General features: G+C 43.4%; 1 protein-coding gene across 1 annotated transcript; it reads right to left on the bottom strand.

The window, feature by feature from the left end:
* On the bottom strand, positions 1–26,497 carry actn3b (actinin alpha 3b). Its single transcript, XM_029454479.1, is given in 21 exon segments — positions 1–1,155; positions 1,250–1,582; positions 1,680–1,826; positions 1,917–2,096; positions 2,376–2,510; positions 2,929–3,111; positions 3,207–3,347; positions 3,432–3,518; positions 3,520–3,541; positions 4,080–4,230; positions 4,571–4,718; positions 4,913–5,143; positions 5,517–5,609; positions 5,751–5,836; positions 5,991–6,072; positions 6,461–6,539; positions 6,751–6,838; positions 7,560–7,646; positions 8,383–8,502; positions 8,891–9,005; positions 26,166–26,497. Coding segments are annotated over 21 exon segments (2,802 nt in total). The 5' UTR covers positions 26,301–26,497; the 3' UTR covers positions 1–996.
* Positions 26,498–26,952: the final 455 nt, after the last annotated feature.

Genomic DNA, 26,952 nt, shown 5'->3' with positions numbered 1-26,952 from the left:
TTTCATAATATAATTTTCCTTTTTTATTCCAAGTTGAGGTTTAACTGTGAAGGTGGTTTTGTATGGGTGGAGGAGGAGAATGGAGCACACGGAGGAGTCGACTCGACCTGTCAATGGGACCAAAACCCTATTTGCTTCGTCACTGACATAGGCCTGCTATGGTCCCACATACAGTTTTGATTCTTCTTATTTATCCACAACTTCCCTGACGCCCTGTTGTCTGCCGCCGCTGCACGCCTCTCTGTGTCCCTCCTCCATTATGTAAAAAAATAATCACCTTGTTAGATGTTAAATTTAGCTGGAAACTAAATTTGGAGAGGCGTGTGGGATCAGTCTTTCTGTCTTCGTTCTTTAGTCAGTCATGGCCCTCTCTTCGTCTACATTTACCCATAGTGCTTTGCTCAGAGTCTTTAATATTCAGTGCTCCCCATTCATCCTCAGGTGTCACAGTGCTGTGGTTATTGTAACATCACAGCGTCTCTGCTGACGGTGAGATTCGGGGGTTAAGAGTCAGGGGACTCGCAGACAGCGTTTCTAAACTTCAACATAGCATGCATCTTGCACAAATACACAACCAACCAAGCCAACCAGCTTTTTTAATCACGTTTTCTTCTTTAATTACCCTTCTACAAAAAATATGTCATCTGAGAGAGTGGGGGGAGCAGGAGGCTTTGCTCAAAATAACTCTTTTCCTGACTGACTCTCCCTCCCTCTGTGTAACGTCTCCTGCAGGTACGGTATATGTATGCTGCTTACATAATCAGTGCAAGTACCCGGCACACTCCTGGTTTAAAGGACGAGCTGGCCGGTCCAAACACAGCTTCTAAGATTTGAGCAAAGCCTTCTACTCTCACCCTCTCTGGGCAGTGTTTTTGGGCATGGAGGGAGCGATGGGGAAGATTTGAAAGAAGGAAGGACAGTGGGAGGGGTTTAAATCGCTCTCTCCATGTAGGAGCTGGGAAGAAGGGATAGGAGGAGCGAAGAGATACGCTTTGTTTATAAGTCGCTCTCCCCGTAGAGGGCGCTGGAGAAGGAGATGTAGTCCAGGGCGCCGGTGGCACCATCGCCTCCGATGTACCTGGTCATGCGGCTGATGCAGTACTCGGCTTGCTCTGGCGGCAGCTCCCTGCGCAGCTCGTCCACCGTGATGTAACTCTGGAGGCACAAAGAGCGCGTTTAATTCTCAATGGAAATGTGGCTCTATCGTCTCACGTGTAAATCTAACAGGACGCTGTGTTTGTCTGCTTACCTTGTCTGAAGCCAGGATCTTGAAGGAGGCCATGACCTGTTCTGCGGTGTCGGTCTCGGCGGTCTCGCGGGTCATGAAGTCGATGAAGGCCTGGAAGGTCACCACGCCCGTGTTGTTGGGGTCCACCAGAGTCATGATGCGAGCGAACTCCACCTCACCCTGTCGCAGAGAAAAAGGCGTCGCTGCTTTCAGATCCACTCAAACATCGTACACGGGGAGAGGACAGCGAGATGCTTTCATTGATTTGAAATGTACACGTGTACTAACCAGATCGTAACCCATGGAGATGAGGCAGGCACGGAAGTCGTCTGGGTCCATCATGCCGTTTCTCTTCTGCAAAGGAAAAACACGATTGTTTAGATGAATATTTAACATGTTTAGGACAAAACAATAAAAGTCTGAGCTCTATCCTGCAGCGTGTCGTTTGTACCCGGTCGAAGTGGTTGAAGGACGCCCTGAACTCGTTGAGCTGCTCCTGGCTGATGCCCTTGGCGTCGCGGGTCAGGATCTGGTTCTCCACCTCGTTGATGGTTCTGGCGATGGTGGTGAGCAGCTGCTCCCAGCCCACGCGCACGTGCTGCAGTGGAGGAGGAAAACGAGACTGTGAGCAAAGAAAACGAGAGGCGGCGGTGGGAGGTCGGCCTGTCGTCATGGCTGCAGCGTTTACCTCCATGGTGTAGTTGGTGTGCTTGTTGTCGAAGATGAGGGACTCCTGGCTGAGCTGGTGGTCGCCCTCCAGCTTGTCGATGTTGGATTTGTAGTTGATGATGTTCTGCTCGTACTGCTTCAGGCTGTTCATCTGTTCCTCCAGGGAGCCGGCGATGTCCACAGACACGTGGCTAATCTCCTGCGAGTGGAGGAGAGAGCGCTTAAAGTCCTGAGGCGGTGAATATGTTACCATATCTGTAAATGAGCGATCGTAACCACAACAAACTCTTTACTGTGTTGCTATTATTCACCACAGGAATCGTATTAGAAAATGTGGAACGCAGTCAACATACCTCACGCTCTTTATAATAACCTTTAGTGTATCGGGGTGACTACAGAGACTCTTTACATCGTACACAAGTGAAACTCCAGTTCCCTTTGCTACCTGACAGTCTGTCGTGCTTCAGTAACACCGTACCTCCATCTTGGTTTGAATCCAGGGTCCGATGATGTTGGCCTGGGCGGCGAACTGGCGCCTCAGCCTCTCGTTGGCCTGCTGTCTGGCCACCTCCTCCTGGAGCATTTGGTCTCTGAGGGGAACGAGGTGCTTCACCTGAAAAATAAAGAAACGTCACAAGAGCTTCTTCTGAACACAAAGACATTTTGATTGGAAGTGCTGCTCTGCTTCCTTACAGACTCAGAGTAAGGAGTACTAGTTACTACTAGTTACTACTAGTTATTACTAGTTATACTAGTTATTTCATGATTCCCACAGGAATGAAATGTATTTCTCCAGCAGATGGTCTGATGTGCGTCACGCAGCCCGGCAGTATTCGGTGTCGCTGTAACCTAAATGTACTGTACTATTTCTGACCCGTGGTTATGTATGCACTGTACTTATTATTAGCCAGATGACCAAATGCAGAGCTGCGTGTTCGGTTGACATTTCCTGTTTACATACCGTCAACTCTTGCAAACCTTATGCATCGTTAACGATAGAGGAGGTAATGTGCGTGTTTGATTTGACTCACAGTGTCCCACTTAGTGCTGATGTCCTGGGGGGTGAGGTTGGTGTAAGGGTTGATTCCGGACAGCTTGATGCCGTAGGTCTGGGCGATCTTCAGGATCTCGTTGTGGATGCCCATGGTGGCCATGCGCTCCTTGTCGGCCTCGGGCAGAGTGGCCTTGAACTGGTCGTGAGCGGTGATCAGACTCTGAAAGGCAAATCAATGTTACACGTGGAGGACTGTGTTTATCCGTAAACTTCTCCATTAGAGAGAAAGAACAACACTAAAGAGTACAGGTGTACCTGGATCTCCTCAATGCTGTGGACGATGAACATGTCCTGCAGGTCCTCCATGGCTCCGTCCATCCAGTTGTTGAAAGGCGCCGCCCGCTTGGCAAACTCCAGGTACAGCTGGTCAATAGTCTCCCACAGCTTCTCCACGCGCTACAGACACACAGAGAAGACTTTTATTTATCTTTCTAAAGGTTTAAAGGTTTACTGCTGTAACCATAACGTTTCTTTGTGTACCTCCAGTGCGTCCCTTCTCTTCTGGGTGAGGGTGCCCAGGTTGTCCCACTGGTCACAGATGCCCTGGCAGCGGCCGTTCACCTGTGGCAGCATCGTGGTAGTCCAGCTCACTGCAGGAGACGACAGCAGCATTAATATCTATACATAACAAATGTATAATAGTTTGTATGCTACCTCATTTTAACTGTAACAACTAAAGTCATCAGTATTACTCAGTACGTTGACATTTTAACCATCAGGACAGATCGAATGTAGAAACTTTTCCCCAAATATCTGGAAGATTTACTGCCCTTACAAGGACGGGATTAATCTGCTATTTGATGGGATGTTATTGAGTACATAAGATCTGCTTTAGAAGTGATGAATGAGACGTTAAGTGTGACACTGTACGTAGCATCAAAGAGCTCGTATCAAAACCATCTGTGGAAAAGTGCCGGGAGGACCGGTGAGATCAGAGGCTTCTGCTCTTTCATCCCTCTCATTAATCTGCGCCTCGTCTGCTCTCAAAATATCTCCCATCATGACCATTAGGGTCCCGAAACACTTCAGTAGCACGTTCTGCTCTCCTGTCCCTCCTGCACACCCCCCCCCCCCTGATAGAATACTAAATGCTCTGCTGTTTGATCCCCCTCTGTCCTGGCTTCTTACTTCAGCTCCTGGGCGATAGCAGCGATCTGCTCCACTCTGTCCTGGTGAGCGGCAAGGTCGCTCTCGAACGCCTCGTGCTTCCTCATCAGGGCTCTGATCTCCATCAGAGAGGCCGACTCGTAGTCCTTCTGGGACAGCAGTTCCTCCTTACCTGAAACAAACGGTGTTGCATCACCTGATCTTCACAGACTACATGTTTTTGAATGTATACAGTTTGTGCTCTGACCTGCTGCATTTTATGAACATTATAAATGACTACAGTTTAGGGAGGCAGCATATGATCTGAGGACCACACGGGAAAAGTTCTCAAGTCAAACTGCAGAGCTGTCCACCAAAATATACATATGGTATGACTTTTAGGTATATTTTACTATTACAACATACTTATTTTAATCAATTTAGTAAAACAAAAGATCCTTTCCATCCCTCTTATTGATCACTAGCTTCAGATGACAGCACGTGTGCAACCAGTAGCTTTCTGTCGCCCCTACCTCCAGTCCAGGTCTCGTGCATAGAGCACTTCTGCTTGAACTTCTCAGCCAGGTGGTCGAGTCTCTCCAGGCGGCGGATCTCAGTGAGCAGCCACTCCTCGTAACCCTTCTCCACCTGCTCCAGACCCTTCCAGGCATTGGCAATATCCTGCAGGAGAAAGAAGCTTTAATCTTCGCTGCGTGTTGAGAACAGATTTATAAATGTTTTGTTGGGTGAAGACTTTGTGTCTGTAGATAAGAGAACATTCTCATGTTCAGTGGATGGAAAACAATCTCTGTAGTCCTTCGACTGACGCTGTGCAGCAACAATAACACACTAAGCTCAAAAGCCGTCCTGCTCACCGACACCATCTTTCCCTCGGACGGCATGAAGGCGGGCCTGTTGCTCAGCCTCAGCTTGGTCTGCAGGGTGTTGAAGTTGATCTCAAGCTGGCATTTCTCCTGCACGCGCGGTGGCTTGTGGATGCGGCGGTAGTCACGGAAATCCTCCAGCTTCTGCTGCATGGAACGCATGGTCTGCTCCACCGCGCGGTTCTCCAGCCAGGGGATGGTGCGGCGGATCCACTCAAGCAGCTACAGAAGGAAGCGAAGTGTGAAGATTATAAGTTTCATATCCTGTATATCAATGTTCTTACAATCTACTATCTGATAACTGTATCACTTTGTTTTAATACTATAGTTGTGCTTTACTGTAATATCATCACAAGTAACAGATGTGCCAGGTTATATATATTGATAAACTGCACACACATTATATTTCTGTATATTGTTCTCTGCTGCTCTTTGAAAGTTTCTCTGCCGTGTCATGTAAAGTCCTGCGCACGAGCATCAGAAACTTTAGAGAAGAGCAGCGAGTTGAACGCGGTGGAACATCAATGTGCAGTTGCAGAGGAGGATGTGCAGGACAGACTGGGAGTGGGAGTATTTGGTTGCAGCGGTTTCTCACCTCGCTGGCCAGCTTCTCGTACTCCTCCATCAGTTTCTCATTCTCCTGGTTGACGGCGAGCACCTTGCAGATACGGTTGGCAGCTGTCTCAGCCTGAGGGAGGCAGAGAGTAACAACAATTAATATGCACGTACTACCTCGAGTAGTAGTAGTACATTTCCGGGACCCAAAGAGGCTTTTTAAATCTTCAACTGTAGAATAAAAATACAACATGAAAGTAAAACATCAACTGACCTGCTCAGCGCCAGCGAAGGCGTGGTAGAAGCAAGACACGTAGGTCATGATGGCCTTCTCGTCGGGTTTAGGTGTGTTCACAATATCTGAGGGAGGAAAATGATATTAAAATATTAAAAAGCTCTTTAGCTTTTTTTGCGACCATTAAATAAAGAACATTGTGATTTACTGTCCTCCTTTCTATCATTTGCTGCAGTGGAGGTCGTGTGTGTGTGTGTGTGTGTGTCCCTGCAGCCTCACCTTCAGCGTCAAGCATCTTGGGGATGTCCAGGAACTTCTCGGCCACCTCGAAAGCGGTGTTCAGGTTACTAATAGGGTCGTCCTACAGGGAGACACAATTACCGTCAGACTCGCACATGGAGGATGTGTGTGTGCTTCGCTCTTTGACCACAGTGAAAAGGAGCTTTTGTCAATGATTCATTTAAAGTATTCACATTTTCAGATCAAAATATTAAACAGCGATAATATAATCATACTGGTATCAACGTTTACATTTAAAATCTTTTGCATCACATGTGCAAGATTTGATGTCGCAACACTGGGTTTGTATTATCGCATATCTTGCAGACACTGATCGTAGCGCAGAGAACACGAGTAGTGAAATAAAAGATGAACTATCTATGAACAGATTCAAGAAGACTGCTGCGTGTCGATCGTCCTAATTCAGAAGAAGGAAATAAAGGATCAACAGAGGAAAGAGGACAGGGCACCTTTCTCAGTTTGGAGTAGTCAATGAGGTCAGGTCTGTGTCTGTGGATGAGAGCGCACAGAGCCAGGCCGTCCTTCCAACTGAGCCACGAGAAGAGCAGGAGGACCACATGAAGGAGAAGTGGGGAAGAATAAAGGAAGGAGGATGAAGAAGGAAACAGCAGGAGAAGGAAGTGTGTTGAAGGTAAGGTGGAGATGTTACAAAGAGTTGGTGAAACATTGAAATTCAAGAAAAACTCAAAAGATGCTTGCAGTTCCCCGTTAGTGACACAGTTCGGCGTTGTAGACCCACCTGATGTGGAAGTTCTGCACGTTGACGTTCCTGTAGGGGGCAGTCTTCCTCTGGCACCACAGCAGCAAACCCTCCTTAGCAGAGGTCTCTGGGAGAAGTAAAGGGAGGGGCATGGTGAGCATTGAAGCACAGATGAAAGAAATACAACTGGATTTTATTCAAGTATTATCATCAAAAACAAAGGAGGCAGTACCTTCGGAGGTGTGCATGTAATGGGGGGGAAAGTGACTAAATAATGCAAAGAAACCTACATGGGTCTAGATCTGGTGTGAAAAGAGGAGGATCAGTTTGTTGTGTTTGTGTTTACGGTAAACACACAAAGTCAAGATGGTGCAGATATTGTTTTGCTGCACTAGTGGAGAGAAGAGGCGTTAAGAGAGGTGAGGAGGTTCATGGCGACGCATGACGGAAGATATTGAGCAGCAGGAGCAATAAGAGGCGAGAGAGAAGATGGAGGTGAGGGTCAAAGGGGGGGGTGAACGAGGTCTGTGCCTTTATAAACAAGAATGTATTGTGCATGGCTGTCCTGCCTGACGACATGAAGGATCATCATTTACTGCAAACTCTACAGCAAAGTGTGTATGATGTGAACGTGATCCTGTGATGTTTGAGGGGCGAGACACAAGTATTCATGGTGTGTTAGCTTAGCATAAGGTCTGGAAACTTCTACCGGCACCTGTGACGCTCAGAAATTAACAAATGATACGTTGTTTGTTTAATTAAAACATAAAAACGACCGGTTCCTTTGAACATAAAGGACTTTCAGTTGTTTTTAATGTTAAATGAGTCACACACACACACACACACACCTTCCACAGAGATGTCCTGGATGGCGAAGCGCAGGATGATGGTCCAGATCATACCAAGGGTCATCTTCCCATTACCGTCAACAATTTCTGCAAAAACACACACAAATGATTAATGGTGGCATTTTGAAACAGATGTAAAAGACTCTCAGTTGCGACTCTGCGAGGTTAGAAGTCTGCGAGTGAAACACGTTGAACTGTTCGCCTCGAGGCTATCGCTGTTGAGACTAATTGAATTCCACGCGGCCTGAGGGCTCAAAGGGAATCTCTACTGCAATTAGAGAGAAGAAGATGCAAGTAGAATAAAGTCACATGAAAATTGACTAACTGCCTCTGAAGTGCTGCGATGTGAATGTTTTCCAAGTCCGACGCTAAACTGACTAAACTCAGCGGGGTGAAAACTTTGGAGAGTCGAGCTCTAAACAGATCAAATCTAAAATACATTTTAATTTAAATGTCAAAGTGGAACATTTTCACTGCTCAGAATATTATTATTACTGTTCATGTGTCTCCTCAGCTCTCACTAACGTATCTCCATGCTGTCTGTAGCGTGTTTCCTACGGTTTAATCTGATTTAATCATTAAAGTTAACATTAATACCACTTTCTTTTAATCAGTTGAATTATGTTTCCAATAAAAGTGCGGTCACCTAGAGTACATTAAAGTGTCGTCGCTTCCTGTCACCCATTCTCCGGATGCTGTGACCTTCACCAGCCATCTGGTGCGCACACTCGGGTCAAACAAATGCAAATACGGTGCGACCTTGGTATGTTAATTAAAAGAGATGAAAACAGGAAGCAGAGGGAGGACAGTGATAAAGACTCACCCTCAGCACCGATGGACACCAGCTTCACCCCCTTGCTGCAGATGTAGTCCAGAGCTTTATTCACGTTGGCGATCTTGTGGAAACGCATCTTGCCTTTGTCGGGTTTGGGCAGCCTCTCACCTGAAGGGGAAGGAAAAGCAATTATTAACTACAGCCGACGCGATTATTCAACGTGTCAATCAAACAGCTTCTCAAATGAGGAGAATCTTAAGTGATCAGTTAACCGAGGAAATCTTTTGCGGACGAATCGATAATGAAAAGAATCATTAGTTAAAGCCTGAACCATTACACTCACGGTTTGTCCTTCGGTACATCTGGAGTATGTTGCTCAACAATAAAGCAACCGTGTCAGCTCATGAAAATCTCTTCTCATCAAAGATCAGTTAAAAAAAAAGGAGCAAATACCTGATCTGAGGAGTTTCCAAGCTTTATATCACAGGTGAATACACAATGACTCAGTAAGTAGATGACAAAAGTGAGTGTGTGTGTGTGGGTTGATGAGATCCACCTGATATGACCTCCAGCAGCAGCATGAGTTTGAGGCCATTTCTGAAATCCTCTTCAATGTTCTCAATCTGTGTCCCGGCCTTCCTCAAGTGGGAGTTACACCAAGCTGTGAAGGTCTGAGAGAGAGAAGATCGAGAGGGTTACACTGTCGCCCGTCTGACTGTCTGACTAATACATTCACAGACAACTATACCTGCCACTGTAACACACACACACACACACACACGTATACACACACAGCTTTTCCCTTTTCAGAGCAGGGTCGAAACTGCTTAGCGAGGCCTGAACTGTCCACTTCAATCTGTGACCTTATCGTCGCTGTGAGAGCGCACGCGCACACGTTTCTGTCGGTTTGACTGTTGACTCAACCGTCCTGCACACGTTCAACCTGACTTCTGGTTTATAATATTATTTTGCATGTTCATTATCTTTCTGGAATGCTTCCTATGCCTCTGCCACATGCGTAGGCTGATCACTAGAGGATTACAAAAACACTAACATTTGTTTAACAAGATCAACAGGAACTTGACAAATGGGTTAGTGCGTTATTTTTCATTGGATTTAATGTTTTGGTAACTCAAACTTGAAGATCACACAAGGACAATATGACATCAATTACGGCTCATTAATCCAGCATCGTTGTTTTTGGCATGTTTTATTTCTGACACATTTTGCGATATGATGTGCCAATTCACGCAAGAATCGTCATCGGAGCAACAATGTTTCCTATTATATTATTTGTTGCTATTGACGTCGTACTAATTAACTGGTTTTAGTCATTCAAGTATAGCGTGATAAAGCCTGATATATTTGGTCCTAATGCTGCGTTGTGTGTGCTACAGTCGCTGCTGCGTCTATCCAAAGGCAGATCTGTCATTGTAGAAACCAAACTGTTCATTAGGTGCTGCTGCTGTGCGTAATGGGCAGAAAGCAGACAGTGATGTAAATGGCTCTCATCCGCTGAGTGCTTGCTTTCGGTCTGTCTGGAAAATTGCCTAATGGCGTCGGTCGTGCACGTCAGGGACAATTCAATTGGTTCCATCAGGCCATTCAATCAATCTCTGAATGGTATTTTGAGAGGCTTTCATGGTGTTTAGCTTCAAATGTGAATATGGGATGTGTGTGTGTTCATATTCGAGAGAGCGAGTGTGTGTAAGGGCTGCTACTGTAGAGCCAAAACTTTGCCAGGGTTTGGAGGATGTGTGGGCGTAGAAGCAGAATAAGTACATGAGCTGAATAACTAACTACAGATGATGGTGTGGGCGGAGTGAGGAGAGAGAGAGAGAGAGAGAGAGAGAGAGAGAGAGAGAGACAGAGACAGAGAGAGAGAGAGAGAGACAGAGAGACAGAGACAGAGACAGAGAGAGAGAGAGAGAGACAGAGAGAGAGAGACAGAGACAGAGAGAGAGAGACAGAGAGAGAGAGACAGAGACAGAGAGAGAGAGAGAGAGACAGAGACAGAGACAGAGACAGAGAGAGAGACAGAGACAGAGAGAGATGTATAAATTAGAAATGGAACACAGTTTGTGCTCTGTAGGTGAGAGCATACATTTATCCATTACAGCGAGAACATTTCAAACAAAGTGTACATGACCATGTGCAGTATGTGGTTGCATTGTTATATCTGTGTGTGCTTCCGTGTCTGTCCGCCTGCAGTCAAGTGTGAGTGTAGATCTGCAGCGGTGGACAAAGATGCAAAGCACCAGAGACAGAGAAAAGAGATGGGGGTTAAAAGTACCATATATATGTTGTTATATATATATCATGTTCAATGTGAAGCAACTAAGTAATACTGTTAAGCATCTGGAGTTGCAGAAGAGCTGCAGGTGCTCTGGTTATGTAATCTCGACCGGCCTTCTTTGTATTAACATTTGCAGAGAAGCGATGGAGAACAATAAATACAAGCATTGAGGTAACTATTTGTATTATTGTACATTTATTTAGTAATATTTCCTATGCTCTCCCTTCGTTCGCCACCTCCTCCCCCTCTCAACCTTATAAACTTTGTTGAGTTGTTTTTATCTTCCACACACTTTGCTCAAAATCTCCACAACAGTATGAAAATACAACGTCCCGCCTGTAAAACATTACTCGATTAAAACCGGATTTCAGAATTTGAAGGCCAGAGAAAGACACTTGCAGGAAGAGAAAGAGAGAGGCAGCGAAGTGGAGAAGTGGGAGGAGTGACAGGAATGCCCAGGCCCTGGTGTAATTTGATGTAAGGGTCTGGAGAGAAGAAGAGGCCGCCTGTCCAACCAGCCGGGGTCCCAGCAGGTGCTTGTCTCCTTTGCCATGCATGACCAAATTTAGACAGGCTCCTAATCCAGCACACACAGGCTACAAGGCCAAGTCGGCGAGGAGACGAGAAGGTGTAGGAAGGAGGTAGGGAGCCCAAGGAACACGAGGCAGGGGCTGAGTGGGGGCTAAATTAGGTAGAAGCGGGGGGGGAGAAAATACTGAAAAGTGGGGCTGGACGAGGGGGCGGCAGAGGCTAAATCGGTTTGCTATGGGACACCACCGGACAGCTGAGAAGGCAGGATTCCTGAGGTGAACTGTAAGAGTCCAAGATGGAGAGAGAGAAGAGGAGGAGGAGGAAAAGAAGGGGAGGAAGGAATGGATTGAAGAATACGACTATGTATAAAATAATAACCCGAGAAAGTGTGTGTACGATGAGTGGGGTGAAACATCAAAGGAGGGCTGTTAGGAACTAAACTGGCGGTAAATCGAAATCAAGGATTCACTTAACCTAATAACGCTGGAGATACAAACACAATCCAGAATTCATTAAATCCAATATGCTGAACGGAGCACCGCAGGATGAAGCACACTAAACAATTATCTGCCATACCTAGGATAGCTTAAGCTTTTAGTTCTCGTCCTCTGCATGTAATGCTCTATTAGCACATCCCATGGGTTTGTTTTAAAAGCCTGGGGTGGTCGACAGAGTCCACTGGCATGAAGTCACCCCCCCCCCCCCCGCCCTGCCTCCTCTGTCTTTCCACACCTGTCGGTCTGGCCTGGCTCAGCTCGGCCTTTTTACAGGTCCTTCTTGTAAAATGAGGTCATGGTGGCCCAGCTGAATGCCTGTCATAACTACGCCCCCCCAAGGGGAATCAGGGCTGCTGACCCTCAATACAGCTGACACGCACATACAGAGACGTTCACACACACACACACACACACACATCTGAACAGGCTCAGAGCTCTTAATAATGTCAGCTAGCTGGGCTGTCCATCAGAGAGCTGATGTAACCACAGCGCTGCCTGGAGTTACGCCTGCTGGCCTCAGAGGGGAAGCCGTGAGCAGAATACATTTTCTGAACAGACCTGTTCAATATCTGCACTTCATAGTTTGTCTCAGCAAAGCCCTGATGTAGTTTGGTTAAAGTAGAAACTATAATATCTTAATATGGGAGGGAGCCAGGGAGTTCTTCCAAAGTGCCTTGTGATCTGATTTTAATGGACAATTATCCCGTTTATTTTACTCTTAGAAAAGAATATAAATGGAATATCCAGGTGTTATACATACAAGTCATTGTGGTTTTAAAATGTTGGCAGGATTGGGAACAACATCATGCTACCCAGATCGAAATAAAACCTTTTGTTCTTCCTAAAACAGCTATGACTTTTTAAAACTTTTTCTATTCTACTCAATTGTAGTTGTTGTTTTGGAATCACGATTAATCACGAGGTGCCACCACGTCAGGAACATTTGTAGTTTAGTTCACATGGCTCATCGGATTATATTGTGTTTTCCCGTCACCACTCTCAGTACAGTGGGAAGACACAAAATGGCCTCCTGCAGTTGACCATCTTCTCGTCTTGCTGTTATGTTACAGGTATGTACCCCCGCCCTCTCTGGTGCCAGTCCAACACACAACACACACGCTGTTAACACACAGCTGTGGCTGACCTGATGATTAGCCGGGGTGAGTGTTACTCCTGCTATGTCGAGGTGCTCTTCACACTTGCAGAGCTCAGTGTCTCCGTCTCAGACAATCCTTCGACACAGAAAAAATCTTTACAATTCTGCTAATTAGGTGGGTAATTAAATAAACCTGCAGGGCGGTCTAAATTTAGACTGAACCTCTTTGCTATTCTACTCACTGGCGTCCAGTCTTTTGCCATAGACGAGTGTGCAGATGTAATTACACAAGTCTTCAGTAGCTGATTTCCCTAATTAGCACCTTCAAATCAGAGACGGGCGCTCTACTTAAGGAAATCTGCTGCTGTAGTGTTTGTCTGGAAGGAAAAGCTGCATACAGATCTGTCTTACAGGGAACAGCGTCTACACGTATCCATCTACAGTTCTCCATCATCTCTGGGGAGCTTTGTTCCCAAGTGGTTCAAGATTTGATGCACGCTCGACACAAAGCTGCTGTAGTGAGCTGTTCGGCGTGAAAGAGTGACGCAGAAAACAATAAAGCTTTTTAAAAAGGGCTCGCTCGGAAGTACACGGCGCACAAATGCACTTAAAAAAAATCTTTTGTCATTTGTTTTATGAAGCCGCTATCATCCGAGGGAATCGTCTTGTGAGCCCTTGATGGACTGAGACACTTTTATTGCAGCTCTTTACATTAAGCTCATAACCTCCTTTTTTCAAGTCGTTATTTTAAATGAAAGTCCTGATGCAGCACTTTAGATAAACAGAGGTATTCTGTTTCCTTTTTATTTTGCCCCTTTTGTTTCATTATATTAAGCCTACTTTTTTTGTATAGTGATAACACCCACAACAACACATTGTATATCTAGATGTAAAATATTTGTTGATGCGTCGCTATGAATGAGCGGCTATTGTATATCTTACAGCCAGTATATATATATATATATATATATATATATGTGTGTGCCTTAACTCAACATAACGCAGGTATTTATGTCTCAATGCCGGTGGAAAAATAGTCCGCCTGCAAGGGTGACATGGTTGACTACAGCTACCTATGTCTCACACACACACACACACACACACACACACCTGTTCAGAAAGTCTCACATCTACGGATGCCACATAAAAAAATCACGGCCCACTCACATGCACTCACAGTGTACACATTAATAGCAGCACGTAAAAAACACTGTGCTCTTTTATTTATAAAGGTCACTGTGTTTGTGTGCATGAGGACACACACACACACACACACACACAACACACACACACACACACACACACACACACACACACACACACACACACACACACACACACACACACACACACACACACACACACACACACACACACACACACACACACAAAAAGCTTTTCAAGGGTACTTCTATAAATTGTAATAGTGACAAAAAGAAACAAAGCTGTGTCTTTTTCAGTTATCACATGTCACAAAGAGGGGGTTGGGACCTGAAATAATACCAAATACTGCAGCGAGTATGAATAATGCATATGAAACTATAAGCTTACTCTCAACACATACGACTCACACACATCTCCTAACCCAATTCAACTAAGTTATAGCTCTAAACTCTGAAACCACATTGTAATAATAGTTCCAGGATGTTGTACTAACGCAACTTCAGTCCCCCCGTGTGTCTGAAAGCAATAAGTGTGTGCAGTGAAATGTGCACCCTTCCCCCACAATGAGAAAAAACTGCAGCTCCCAAAGTCAACAAAGCACAGGTCAGTAGTTATTAAAAACAGACATGAAACAAGAAGGGCTCTCTGTTGTCCCTGCTCATCTCAGTGACAGGATTTATTTTAAAGCAATAAGGATCCATTTTGAAGAAGATGACACTTGTTTGTTTGTTTTACGTTTAATAATAGTATTGGTTCTTTTACCAATAAAGCAATTTATAACTTAAGAAGAGAAGACAAGCTTCACGTATGGTTTGTTGTTCCAGATTCTTATAAAATGCTGCAAATTCTCACTCTTTTAGCGTCATTTACATCGCTGGCTGACATCCAAAGTCCCCTCGTCATTGGCTCAAAGTCAGAGTGGGACGCTATGAACTGAACAGAGCTAACAGAGTGGAAGAAAAACAGACTCTGTTCATCTGTCAGCAGGAAAAGAGCATAATTTGCTCATCTGTCAGGGCTGCTGAGCTCAAACATCTACAAAAGAATCAGAGGCTTCCACAAAAAGAGGTCGTCAACAAAATTGCAAATAACAGCTAATGTTTCAAAAATACACTTAACGGCTGACATGTTTCTGGAAACCAACACTGTGACAGCACTTATTTAAATCCTCAAGCATAACACTAGATTCAGATTCAACAGCCGCCGTAAAGCCAGATTAGCTCTGAGCGGACAAACAACGCCGCCTACAAACACCTGTCACCTCAGAGCAAGAACCAATAAAAAACTAATTGTGGGAACGAGAGAAAAACACAACTCGGACCGAGTACATTTAAAAGATGTTGGTACTAGTGTGGGTACAATGCTGGAGTTTTAGTACTGATGCAATACTTTGTTTGATACCTTCCTTCAAGAAAGATGTTTTTCTATAAAACACTTTTTAAATGCTAAATGTCTGAAAACAAAAGTCTAAAATTGTGTCAAATAAAATCAGGAACCTTCTGAATAAGTAAACAAGATTTCTGGACCAGACATTTATTGGCAGCTCTCAGTTCTCAGATAACATATCACGTTTGTTTTTCACTTTCATGCGTCAGGGGTCTCTTGTAAAAAAACAATCGCCCTGAATTCCTCCACCAAGTTTCAACAGCCGATAAAGGGAGCGTCGTGAAGGGAGAGGAGTTACAACACGCGACAGGTGGAGACGATATTTAGCCCCACCCCAACTCCTCCTCCTTGTGCCCTTTAAATACCCCCACCCCTCAAACAGACCTGAAGCCTTGAACGTAGGTGCCACAGGAAGGTTTTGGGACAATGACCCAAGAGGCGATACCCCCGACATCCCCCGACACACACCTGAACACACCAACCTGAACTCTCCTGCCCCGTCACCTCTAATCCACCCGTAACATCTAAACAACTATAACGCCAAGGAACTGCAACTTCCGACTTCCTCTTATACTCCAGAAATAGATTTGGTGACGTCGTATCTGTACATTGTGGTTTTCTATATAAAGTTATGAGTCAACTAAGGTCAGTGGTGTCCAACCACTGAATCCTGTGCGATGTTTGCCAAGATAGAAACGATGGTCTTTGTTTTTTTATTGTTAATACTGGATAGTTTTACCAATTCTAGTTAAAACAATCTGGGAATGGAAAATCAGTTTTTGGTTGGAGTACTCCCAACTCCTAGATAATCAGAAGAGTTGAGAGTAGACAAAAGATTCCTTGCTTGGATTCATTTGTATTTTTTAAAAACCAGCAGAGATTTATTTCCAGTTTTACAAAGAGGGTTTTGTAGTGACTTATAATGAAACCTACAAATGTCTGTAAGTGTAAAAACCGGCAGAAGAAAGTGTAAAATAAAGATTATGGTGCAAAAACTTGAGAACTATGGTACGCTCGGAGACTAACTTATTCTTAGAAATTGCGACACTGAAAAAGATACTCTTCGCTATTAACAGGAGGAAGCACATGCAAAGGTCATCAGCTAAATTAAAGAAATACTGCACGAGCATAGCATGACATGCAACTGAACTGACAGGGATATTTCTATTTGGGTCAATTAATAAAGGCATTCAATGTTTTAAAAACATGTCATCCTATGAAAGGAGGAAGAAACTAAGAAAACAGGAAATCGGGCAACTTCTTCTCACAGTCAGATCAGATAATATAGAAAGACGCTTCCTCTTAATCTTTGTGAATATTATATGAAGTTTCAAGTTACATGCTCAGCAGGTTGAACTGTGAGTGAATAAATCCCCAACACCAATTGATCAGCCTTCCTTTCCACCTCTTCTCTATGGAGGATTAACGGGCTAATATCCCAGAGACCCTGCTGACAACAGGGCCACTGCCGGCCTGCAATGCAAGGCACGAGTCCAAACCCAGTGGATTTATGTCCTTGTTTAGAGGATAAAAGGCCTAGGACACCTCTTATCGTGAAAGCGTGTGTGCATGTGTGCAGCAACCCTGTGCCAGATGCCAGTGAGATATACTGTAGGCACAAGGGATGACAGCTGGTGAGAGAACAGGTGGAGCAGGTGATGAAAGACTCACAGTGAGAACAATGCTAATGTTTTTAAAGATTTAAGGATGAGTTTTGTTCAAACAGAATATAATATTAGGCTCATTTCTGAAACCCATATCCACAATGCCATGCTGTGTTTACACACCTCACATCCCTGTGCTACAACAACACCTGACGCATTTTAATGTGAACAACTCTATGACATAGCAGAGCTACACACACTCACACACACACAGGAGTGTCACCGCGCTTCTGCTTACTGCAGGTTATGACAAAAACAAAACAACTTGTGCCACATGGACACACAGGTACTGACACTTCTGTAGCGCATTATCTACAACCCAGGTACTCAATTTACTTTCTGTCCGCAGCTGAACAGCTCACAGCAACGGAGAGCTAACTTGGTTCAGTCAGTCACTTGTTTTGACACAACCATCTGTCTGCGTCTTCGCCATATTAATTGCTTCAGCCGAGTTTGGGGAAACATTGTGTCCTGCTCTGCTCCATTATGCTGCCTCACAATGTGTTCCACTGCCACATGCTTCCAGGTTGCTGTGCTTCCAGATTAATGATGCCAGCCAGAAACGCAAGCCAAAACTTAACAATGTGCTCCTCCGGCACCCTCTCCATGTGCAGGTGTTCCAATTGCCAGTAGTGCCAGAAATGCTGACGGCAATTGAAAAGCAGGAACACGGTGGCATGTCTTTGAATCAGTTAGTTTTTTTACGGCGGCAAGAAGTCAAGGCCAGGGCAATTATTGCAGAAAACAACTATTATAATGAATGAAGTGGCATTTTCTTTTGGGGAGGATGAATTCAAATGAATGGAAAATGTCATGAGGTCAAGGAAAGATGTGAAAGAGAATTCATAAGTGTTTCAGAAAAGACAATCGTAGTGCTAAGAGAATCCGACTGCACTTACACTTAGCTACGTAATGATGTAACGGCGGAAGTTATTGATATGCTAGCATCTCCGTTAGGCTGAGCTAAATGCTAACAGCAGCTTGCTAACATGCTCGCAATGACAATGCTAACATGCTGATGTTTCGCAGGTGTAAGATGTTCAACATCTTAGCGTATTAGCATGCTAACCTTTGCCAATTGGTACTAAACAAGTTGTGATGAGACAGAGTCATTAGTTCTGAAGGTATTTGGTTATAAATCAAACTAAAATGTTGACATTATTGCAAGACAGTCCATCCTACAGTTGTTGACACAATTCTCTCAAAACCATAAATGTCAAAGTCATGGTGGCACCAGAGGAAAAGGGGTTCAGACTGACATTGCCTTCCCTAAATCCACTCTGCTAGCATGGATAGAAATACGCCATCTTTATGAAAGATCTATCGATTTTGATGGGAAGAAACAAGAACATACTATTTTTGATATACTGTTATGTATGATGACATGGAAAACTAGCCAACAAGGTCAAAAGTAATTCTTCATGCCACTGTGACTTCCAATTTTCAGTGAGGTCGTATATAATAACCCTGACTTTCTGCTTGCACTGCACACACACAGGGCATCCTTATCTTTCATTGTTCACTTTAATACTGCCATCACCCTCTTTCTTGTTACACAAGTCAACAGATTGATTGACTGCGTGATCGATAGTGGAGAATAAAGGTGAGTGCACAGGTTCATGGTTGATGGCAGCAGCATGCCGAGTCTTTTGTCATTCAATGAGCTCTGAACTAGGAGACTGACACGAGAGACATAAATTGGTGTAAGTGGTTGCGGAGGATTTATGACAGTGCGGCTGGCCTGAGGAGGAGGACGGGTTGGGGAGGGGGGGGGGGGGGGGGTGTCTAATTTCAGTAGGCAAGTTCTTTCTCTGAAATAAGAGGCAAAACTGTGCAGGCAGATCTCAAGTCAGCCGATTCCGTTTTAACAGGAGCCTTGATCATGAGTGCCAACAGTATGTGTGAAACCGATGTAAGGCTGTCTTTAGGAACATGCAACCCAGCTACATTTCCCAGCATTCATTTAGCCCGAAAGAGCAAGTCACTGTCGACCTTGTGATTCTAATTCCGCCTACATTAGATAACCACAAAGAGGTTATTTAATTTAATCTTACAACTCTGACTTAATTGTGTTATCTGTACGTTGTGAAGCTGCTGTTCGCCTCGTCGTTCAGGAAGTCCAGGAAGTCCTCGTTTAGCTTCTAGCACAAAGCTGTTAACACCTAAAGCATGCAACAGCTAATAAACATCTTTCCCTCCGCATGAAACAGCTCGGACTAGAATAACGGCCTCTGTCGTACATCCACTGATCAAAATCCAAACAGGAACGTGGTTTGTTTAAATGCTCCTATTAACTATGGTACATAAAGTTCTGTCTCAAGGTTAAATAAAGTCAAAGATTATGGCACTCTGATAGTGGAGCGACAGCAGCCTTTTCAGCCATTATAAAGTACATAATGTTATCTTCATGACCTCAATCCTATTATAGGAGACCCATCATCTCAGCAGACGTCCAACTGACGACTGTAACTTCTGCTACCACCTGCCTATAAATATCCACTGCATGCGGCCAGCATTCAGCCCCAACATCATGAGCTTATTTGATTCTTTTTCTTTCATAAAGACAGGTTCAGTGAACAGTTTGTGTTATTACTACAGGAAACTAAGCGGGCGACATAAATGCAGCGTTGGAGTCTGACACTAAAAGGACCTTAGGTGACATTTTGTAGGTGTTTGGCCATGTATCCTCTGTGTGTCATTTGTTACTGAGGTCATACACTTGGCAGCTTGTGGCTTTCTGCTTCCTCATAAACAAGTCTCCATTTTCAACAGCAGCACTGAGCCTAAAGAATAATACTAAGTAAGACTGGGATGGTTGCAGCTTTGTACAGCATAAACTCAAACAGATTCATTTACTGACAACACGTTATCTTTGTGTTTGTCTGCACAAACACTAAACTGCAGATATAACTGTAATGGAAGTAACACCCCTGTCAACCACGCAATTTTCTCTAACTAATCAAACCTTTTATTCTATTTACAGACCCGCAGGATTGCTCTGATCAGATCTGCTCTCACAAGCCCATCAATCGTCATTTCTACTTTCACCCGGAGGATTCTGACACCGCGGTTGTATCGCGTGTCGGCTCTCGCCATTACAACACTCTGCAAGAACTTTTCTGTCTTCAAACTGTGTCCCAATCTAAATAAGAAATCAACGACAAAAACTCAACGGAAACACACTTTACCGCTAATTAAATACAGAATAATATGTCACAGATATGCACACTCTCTCACACACACACACACACACACACACACACACACACACACACACCTCAGCCCTTCCTACAGCCTCCCAGGGCTCCTGCGCCGGCACTAAAGCAGTTTATAGAAGCCTCCCTACATGGGCACAGCTTCTGGAATAGCAACTGCTATTTGATCTGACTGCAAGTTCTCTCACCTCTCCACTTATGTTTAACCCTCGGTACACCTACTCTCGACATGCATCGCTCAACGCAGATACAGTGCACGCCACTAATTAATGCTATTATTTGGACACAGTTCACCTGGGATCAAACTTGGGGGACTTGTGACGGGCTCATTGTGTGGTTAGAAAATAGTTTCAAAAAGATATTAAATGCAAGTCCCCTTGACTATTTAGTTGTATTAATGCAAACTCACTAGACTGGTGATCTAATGTTAAAACACTGGGATTTTATGAAAGTGATTCATAGAATATTCTAGTTTAGTCATAGTTCAATTATGTTTCATAGATAAAGTGTAAGAGCAGTCAAATATATTCTTAGGAGGCTTTTCCCCTTGTCTTTTCGCCTCAATCTAACATCATTTCAAAGGGGCATCTTAACTACTTTGCAACACACGCTTTATGTCCTTCCACCTGTAAGTGCTGTATTTATAAATATCAAATCCCACATTTTAGCCCCTCTGTGTGCTCCACTGGTCTGGTAAGTGAAAATATGCTGAGAGGTCCTGAAACCAGCTCGACAGGGTAACTGTTCCTGCACTGGGATCACATGACCCTGACAGAATGAATCATGGGAGGGAAATCTAAGATGCCAAGTTGCATGTTGAGATTCGATAATGCAGCCCGGGCAGTGATGTCTCTGAGCTGTCCCTTACACTTAGTGAAATAAATAAAATAAATAAATGAAAAGAGACCTGGATGAATGCATCCCATCTCAGATAAGAGTCTTGTTTGAACAGATTCCTCATGTATTTATGAAGAAAATGTCCACAGGCTACACTTACATATAGATATCATCTAGAAATGATCACAAAGCTACCCCTCGATGTACATCTGCTCGTGTATTCCCTGAAAAGAGCAGTATTGTGTCGCGAAACATCAGGTAGGTGAGGATCGATGACCCCGTCTGGTTGCTGCACTACTGGCTGAGCTGTTAAAGTGCAAAATTAGATTAGACAAGAATAGATTTGATTACACAGCACCCTAAGATCTCTCCTCGCCCACACCGACGGACATTACATCAGGTGGAGTAGATAAATATCCCATTACTGAATGTAACTTTATAACACTTGAACCTGACGATGATCAGTCTTTTGGCCACTTCATTCATTTTACACCCCGTGGAATAAAACAGTGTGGAATTGAATGCAAGTGTTGTTTTTTTTACAGAATCAGGATGCACGACTGTTAATCCTGACAATAAATGTTGATAATTAGGCCCAAATGACCCAAAGACTGACGCATCTGTCACATTCGTTGGCGAGTCGATATTTTATCTCTACATTTCATTATATCTTGACAAAATTCTCATATCAACATTTGAGTTGACTGCTTTAGTTAATATCCCTACATATAAAGGTTGTAATAAGTATCACAATATCAATTTGCTTACAAAGTTAAAGGACCAGTGTGAAGGATTTAGGAGGAAATATTGACAAACATTATTATGTTTTCATTTGCGTATAAACACCTGAAACTAAGAATCGTTGCGTTTTCATTAGCTTAGAATGAGCTCTTCATATCTACATATGAAGCGCCTCCTTATGGAGTCCACCATGCTCCATATTTCTACAGTAGCCCAAACCAAACACTGGTTCTAGAGAGGGCTTTTCACATTTTGACGTGAAAGTGGCAGCTTGAATTTGGAGAAACTCAAGCAGTGTTTGACAATGGACAAAAAACACATTTGTACTCCGCATTCACCGTGAGGGTTATAGGTCAGCTGAGCCCCATAAGCGTGTTGATAAATAACCCTATGAAATGGCTAATTATTGGTTGTTGATGGCATATGCTTCACGAGGCAGCCAGCCGTGCAGTTATTCAGCCAGCAGCTGAACTCTTAAACTATGTGAAACTGAACACGACTTCAGCCACAGTGGTAAACGTTTTGATGGATTGAGATTTTCTATAAAACTTCAATAAAATACAAAAGTCGCCAAACTACAACACATGGATGCAAGTTATTTCATGAAGTGTCTACAGCACTGTGCACCAGCAGCCATCCTTCAACTATAATAAACTTCTTTACAAGTTATAGCCACGTGTTGAGCATTACAGATGGTCTCGTGAGTGCAGTCCACTGAAGTGAGAGTTAATCTGTAAACAGCTATTGATCCCCTTTATAAAGATCACTACTTTTTGTAGAATCGAATAGGAGCTCTCTAAGCCGACAGCGCAGCGTGTGGGTGAGGCAGACATCAATGGGCTTTGGGAGTTCATGGAGATATCTACTTCTGTTCTGAACCGGCCTGTTTGCAGACTTAAACTGACAAACCCAGCCCTTCTTACTGAAGGAGTACAGTTGCTTTGGGGAAAGAATCCCGCCAAGACAAGAGGCAGCCAAATCTCATCACTCTGTCCTTTCGTATCTCATTCCTTCCGATGCGGTTTGCTAGATGCAATATCTAACACGATTTTTGCCAACTCCTATTAAATAACAATCCTGGTCCAAACCAAGCCATGAATCATTTAGCTCGCAATCTACATGAGCTGCTTGATGATAAATATAAACCAATGTGTCAAGATGTACAATTCAGACATACACTCAAGCACACACTATTTCTAATGTCCAGTATCAAATTGTGTGTTGACAAACACTTTACGACAGCGCCAAGTGGTGAGCTGCTTTTTCCACTGAAATATCAAGGATAGAAGAGTGGTGGTGCGAAGATTTCCTTTCATATTCATTACATAGCAAAATGATGCACTGGCTATATTTATGGGCTGATATCACCTCCTTAAGCTAGATTTTACATGCCGAGAAGAGCAATGGAATATGATGACTTATTCTCCTGGGAGGTGGAGAGGTGAAGACTAAAGTGAGGGGCGTGCTGCCCGTTGGCTGTGCGAGGTTTCTCAAGGCCTATTATATCGTCTTACATTCAAACGATTGACAGGTGCATCAGACAGAAAAAGGAGAGACTACTAATACACAAAGAAATAGGGGGTAAAAAAAGACAAAGTGTGCCACGGAACAGACGAAAGGGATGTTTCACGAATGGCGGCGGGAGGAAGTGTTCGACCTGACTGCAGAAAAGAGAGAAAGAAAGCAAGAGATGAAGGCAGGGAGGGAGAGAAGTTGGAGTCGAGCAAGTTGAAAAGTATTTTTAGGAAGATGTTTATTTGTAGGTCTGTGAAACCAACCCGGGGTGTATATCCACTAGCCTTGCCATCTCTCTCTCTCTCTCTCTCTGTTACCATCTGTTGAGGTCTCTCAGCCTGTCACAGCGCTCATGGCTCTATAGGTGGCCGACATTTTGCTTTGGCACAACAATTCTGCAGATTCACTGCAAACATCTCAACATGCCGGTTCAAAATGCTGCCGTTGCTCTGCTCTATGATGTAATGCACCACAATAGTGCAGATTAGGTGTTAGTAGATTAGGTTAGATACAATGAGATTAGGTTGGATTAAGAGTAGATTATCCCTATGGGGAAATTGTTTTGTAGCGTCTGGAACACACAAATAGAATACAGCAAAGAAAAGAAAGGATAATAATTGTTAAAAATGCATTAATACAACAGCAAACTTTAAACACAATATCAGTCTGATTATTCTTACTGTTCACATTCGACCACATGACAGATTGCCCTTTTCAATAAGCAGAATGCAAGTTATAATAAAATAGCAACATAACAAAGAATAGCAGCATATTTCTTACTTCCTGAAAGTCTGTATAAAATACATATAAGTGTCTAAATCATCAGACTAGTAGCCAACATAAAAAGAAACATTAGTGCAGTCATGTAGTTTGAAGTTCTTGTCATTTGACAACACTCTTTTCTGGAGACATTTCTGTAATATTGTAATTATAAATCTAATTATAAAACTTCCAAATTGACCAAAAAATTGTAACGTAACAGGAAGTGACTTTTTCTACAGGTAAATTAATCAATAAAAATATGAATTCATATTATTGTATACATTTTATTTAAATTATCATATTGTAATAGTTGTATCGCATAAGATGAGTTGCCCTCTGTGTTTGGATAAAGTCACAGTTGCAACTTATATTTGTATTGTGTCACAGACTGAATACTTTATTGCAGCTATAATCTTTAAAATATATTGAAATGTCTACAAAATAAATAAAGTGTTGTCAAATGAGATGCTAGTATTCATCGTTGCTCTGTGATTTGGATGTAATGCTAGCTAGCTAGCTTATTATCAATGTGTAAACCGGGGCTAGCGAGATTAGTTCAGACTTGTATGAAACAGAAATACAAGAAACGTGAACATGAAGTGTAAAGAGTAATGTAGTGTAGAAAAAAAGTTATAATTAAATGGTACTTTTAAACCACAAGAAGTTATCTAGCCAACGGCTGTGGGTTTTTTGCTGTTGGAGCACGGTCACTGCTATATATAAAATGGCGACCATGACGAAACAAACAATTGAACTACCTTTACGCTAACAAAACCAGGGAGGGTAAATATCTTTCCGCTGAACTGAAACACTGCGGTGGCTGGTATAAATCCATATATGTGTCAGGTGAACATTTACACATTTGATAAAACTGTATTAACCTTTGCGGGTGTTGTTTCTTTCCCAGTTTCGCGGCGGCAGAACGTCACCTACGTCAGTTGACTTTTAGCTCAGACAGCTAATTAACCGCACCTGTCAAACTCGTGCGCGAGGCACGCTGGTCGCCTAGGCAACGGCATGTCTGACAATTTCCGGCTTAAAAAAATAAAAAAATCCACGAATATTTGTTTTTGCTATTATATTTTTATATTATATTATATTTTATATTTGTTGTTAATGTGAGAAAATAATGCAGATTTTTGTTGTATATATGTTTTATTTAATCTCTTTATTAAATCAGCCTAAAACAAACTGGACAACTGGCTTAAGCCATATGTGCAATTGTGAATTTTAAATTCCAAAACCGTTAAAATCTTTTTTTGCTTAAAAGCGAGTTATCATACTGTAAATAATCTCTGGGCACATGGGGGACTACTGTTTTCTCTATATCTTTTATTGTATTTTAGGAAGAAGAAAATAGTAGTCCCATGTGACCTGTGACTAAATATAGAATGGTAAGAAAATGGCTGTGTCTCATAAACTACAAGGAGCACAATGAAGTATGTGGTATCTATGAACTCATTACACGTTAATTGTCAAAGATATGCACACTTTATATGCAGTGTAAAATCATAGGAAGACATTTGATTTTTCTTAATTTAAAAAAAATACTTTGGAAAAAAACCATTTCAAAGTACTGTAAAATACTTGCCCAAATGTCCGTACCAGATTAAAAAACTTTAGACTAATAAGAACAAATGTTGTGGCATTTTACCTTACGATATTAAAGATAGTCTTTGGGCACAAATGGGTTAAATCAAAATGACAGAAAGTAATGTTCTATCTCCCTTAATGCTGATTTACTTATGTGTATTTCATAGCCTAAGTTATGATTGAACTGTAGAGGAAAGACTGTGGAGGGTGGTATTATATTTAGACAATCTCCGCAAGGCAATCGGGGGTAACTGAAAGACAACACTGAGAAAGTTCCACGGCCTAAAATATCTGCCCACACAGCTTCCAGCAGGACTGAAGTGCCAGGTGCGAGGACAGCTAAGGCGCAGATGCCCAGTTTCATGTTCGGCTGTTTTAGACTTCACACAATCAGGCCAGTGTTTTATCAATCACACCATTTCCCATGTTAAAATGCATAACAAGTCACTCATTAATAGTGTGAAGGCATGGGTCAATCTGTGCGTAATTACGCACGGCGGCAAAGCGCTCAGAGCCTCGAACTCCAAAACGTACCTTTCTCTGCTGCTTCTCCCAGGCGGGGTCCAGCAGCAGATCCCTGTCCCAGTCGTCCTCTTGGTTCATGTACACCTCTTCTTGGAGGATCGTGTAGGAGTTGCTGTATGTCATGTGGGTTTCGACAGCTGTCATCGTGCCGCCTCTGTTAGGACTTCACGTCCCCCTCAGTTTATAGTAAGAAAAAATTAATCAGCAATAGACGACGCCGTGAGGGCAAGAACCACCTTGAGACGAGGAGTCTCGCTTTCGGGGGAGAGATAGTTAGGGGCTGCACTGGTGCGAGGTGCCTGTGCGGAGGTGGTACTCCCACTACCAGAAAACCCTGCTGGCCCGGTGCTCCTTTCCTGGTCAACAGTGGCACACGTGACCGCACCCCAATAAGCATGGGAACCGACAGCTTGGGTATCAGGTTCTGACCCTAAAAAGGTTTAAAAGGCGGGGTAGTCTCCTGTGGCCACGGTTTACTGGCTCGTGAGTGGTGTGGAGGGATGTCAATTACGCCCCCTCGCACCAGAGAGGTTATTATGGCCTGTGCAATGCACCTGTTGCTGTTAGTGACCCTCAATGGCAAACCCAGGCCTCTGTAGTTTCAGCCTACCTCTCCTAGAAAACAGTTTCCAAAGAACTGAATCTTAAAGTCTTTATAAAAAAAATAGATGTTTACATTCGCAGCCGTTTTATAATTCTGGAGGTTTCCCCTCTGACTACAGCTCTGTTGCACTCCAGGCAGATAGCTCCGGGCCAGAATTATACTGCAAAACTGACTCAAACCATCTTATTCCTC

This window comes from Cottoperca gobio, chromosome 18 (genome assembly GCF_900634415.1).
Source record: "Cottoperca gobio chromosome 18, fCotGob3.1, whole genome shotgun sequence".
NCBI classification, from domain to species: Eukaryota; Metazoa; Chordata; class Actinopteri; order Perciformes; family Bovichtidae; genus Cottoperca; species Cottoperca gobio.
Note: the sequence above shows the minus strand (reverse complement) of the source record. Positions and strands in the feature narration are given on the sequence as shown.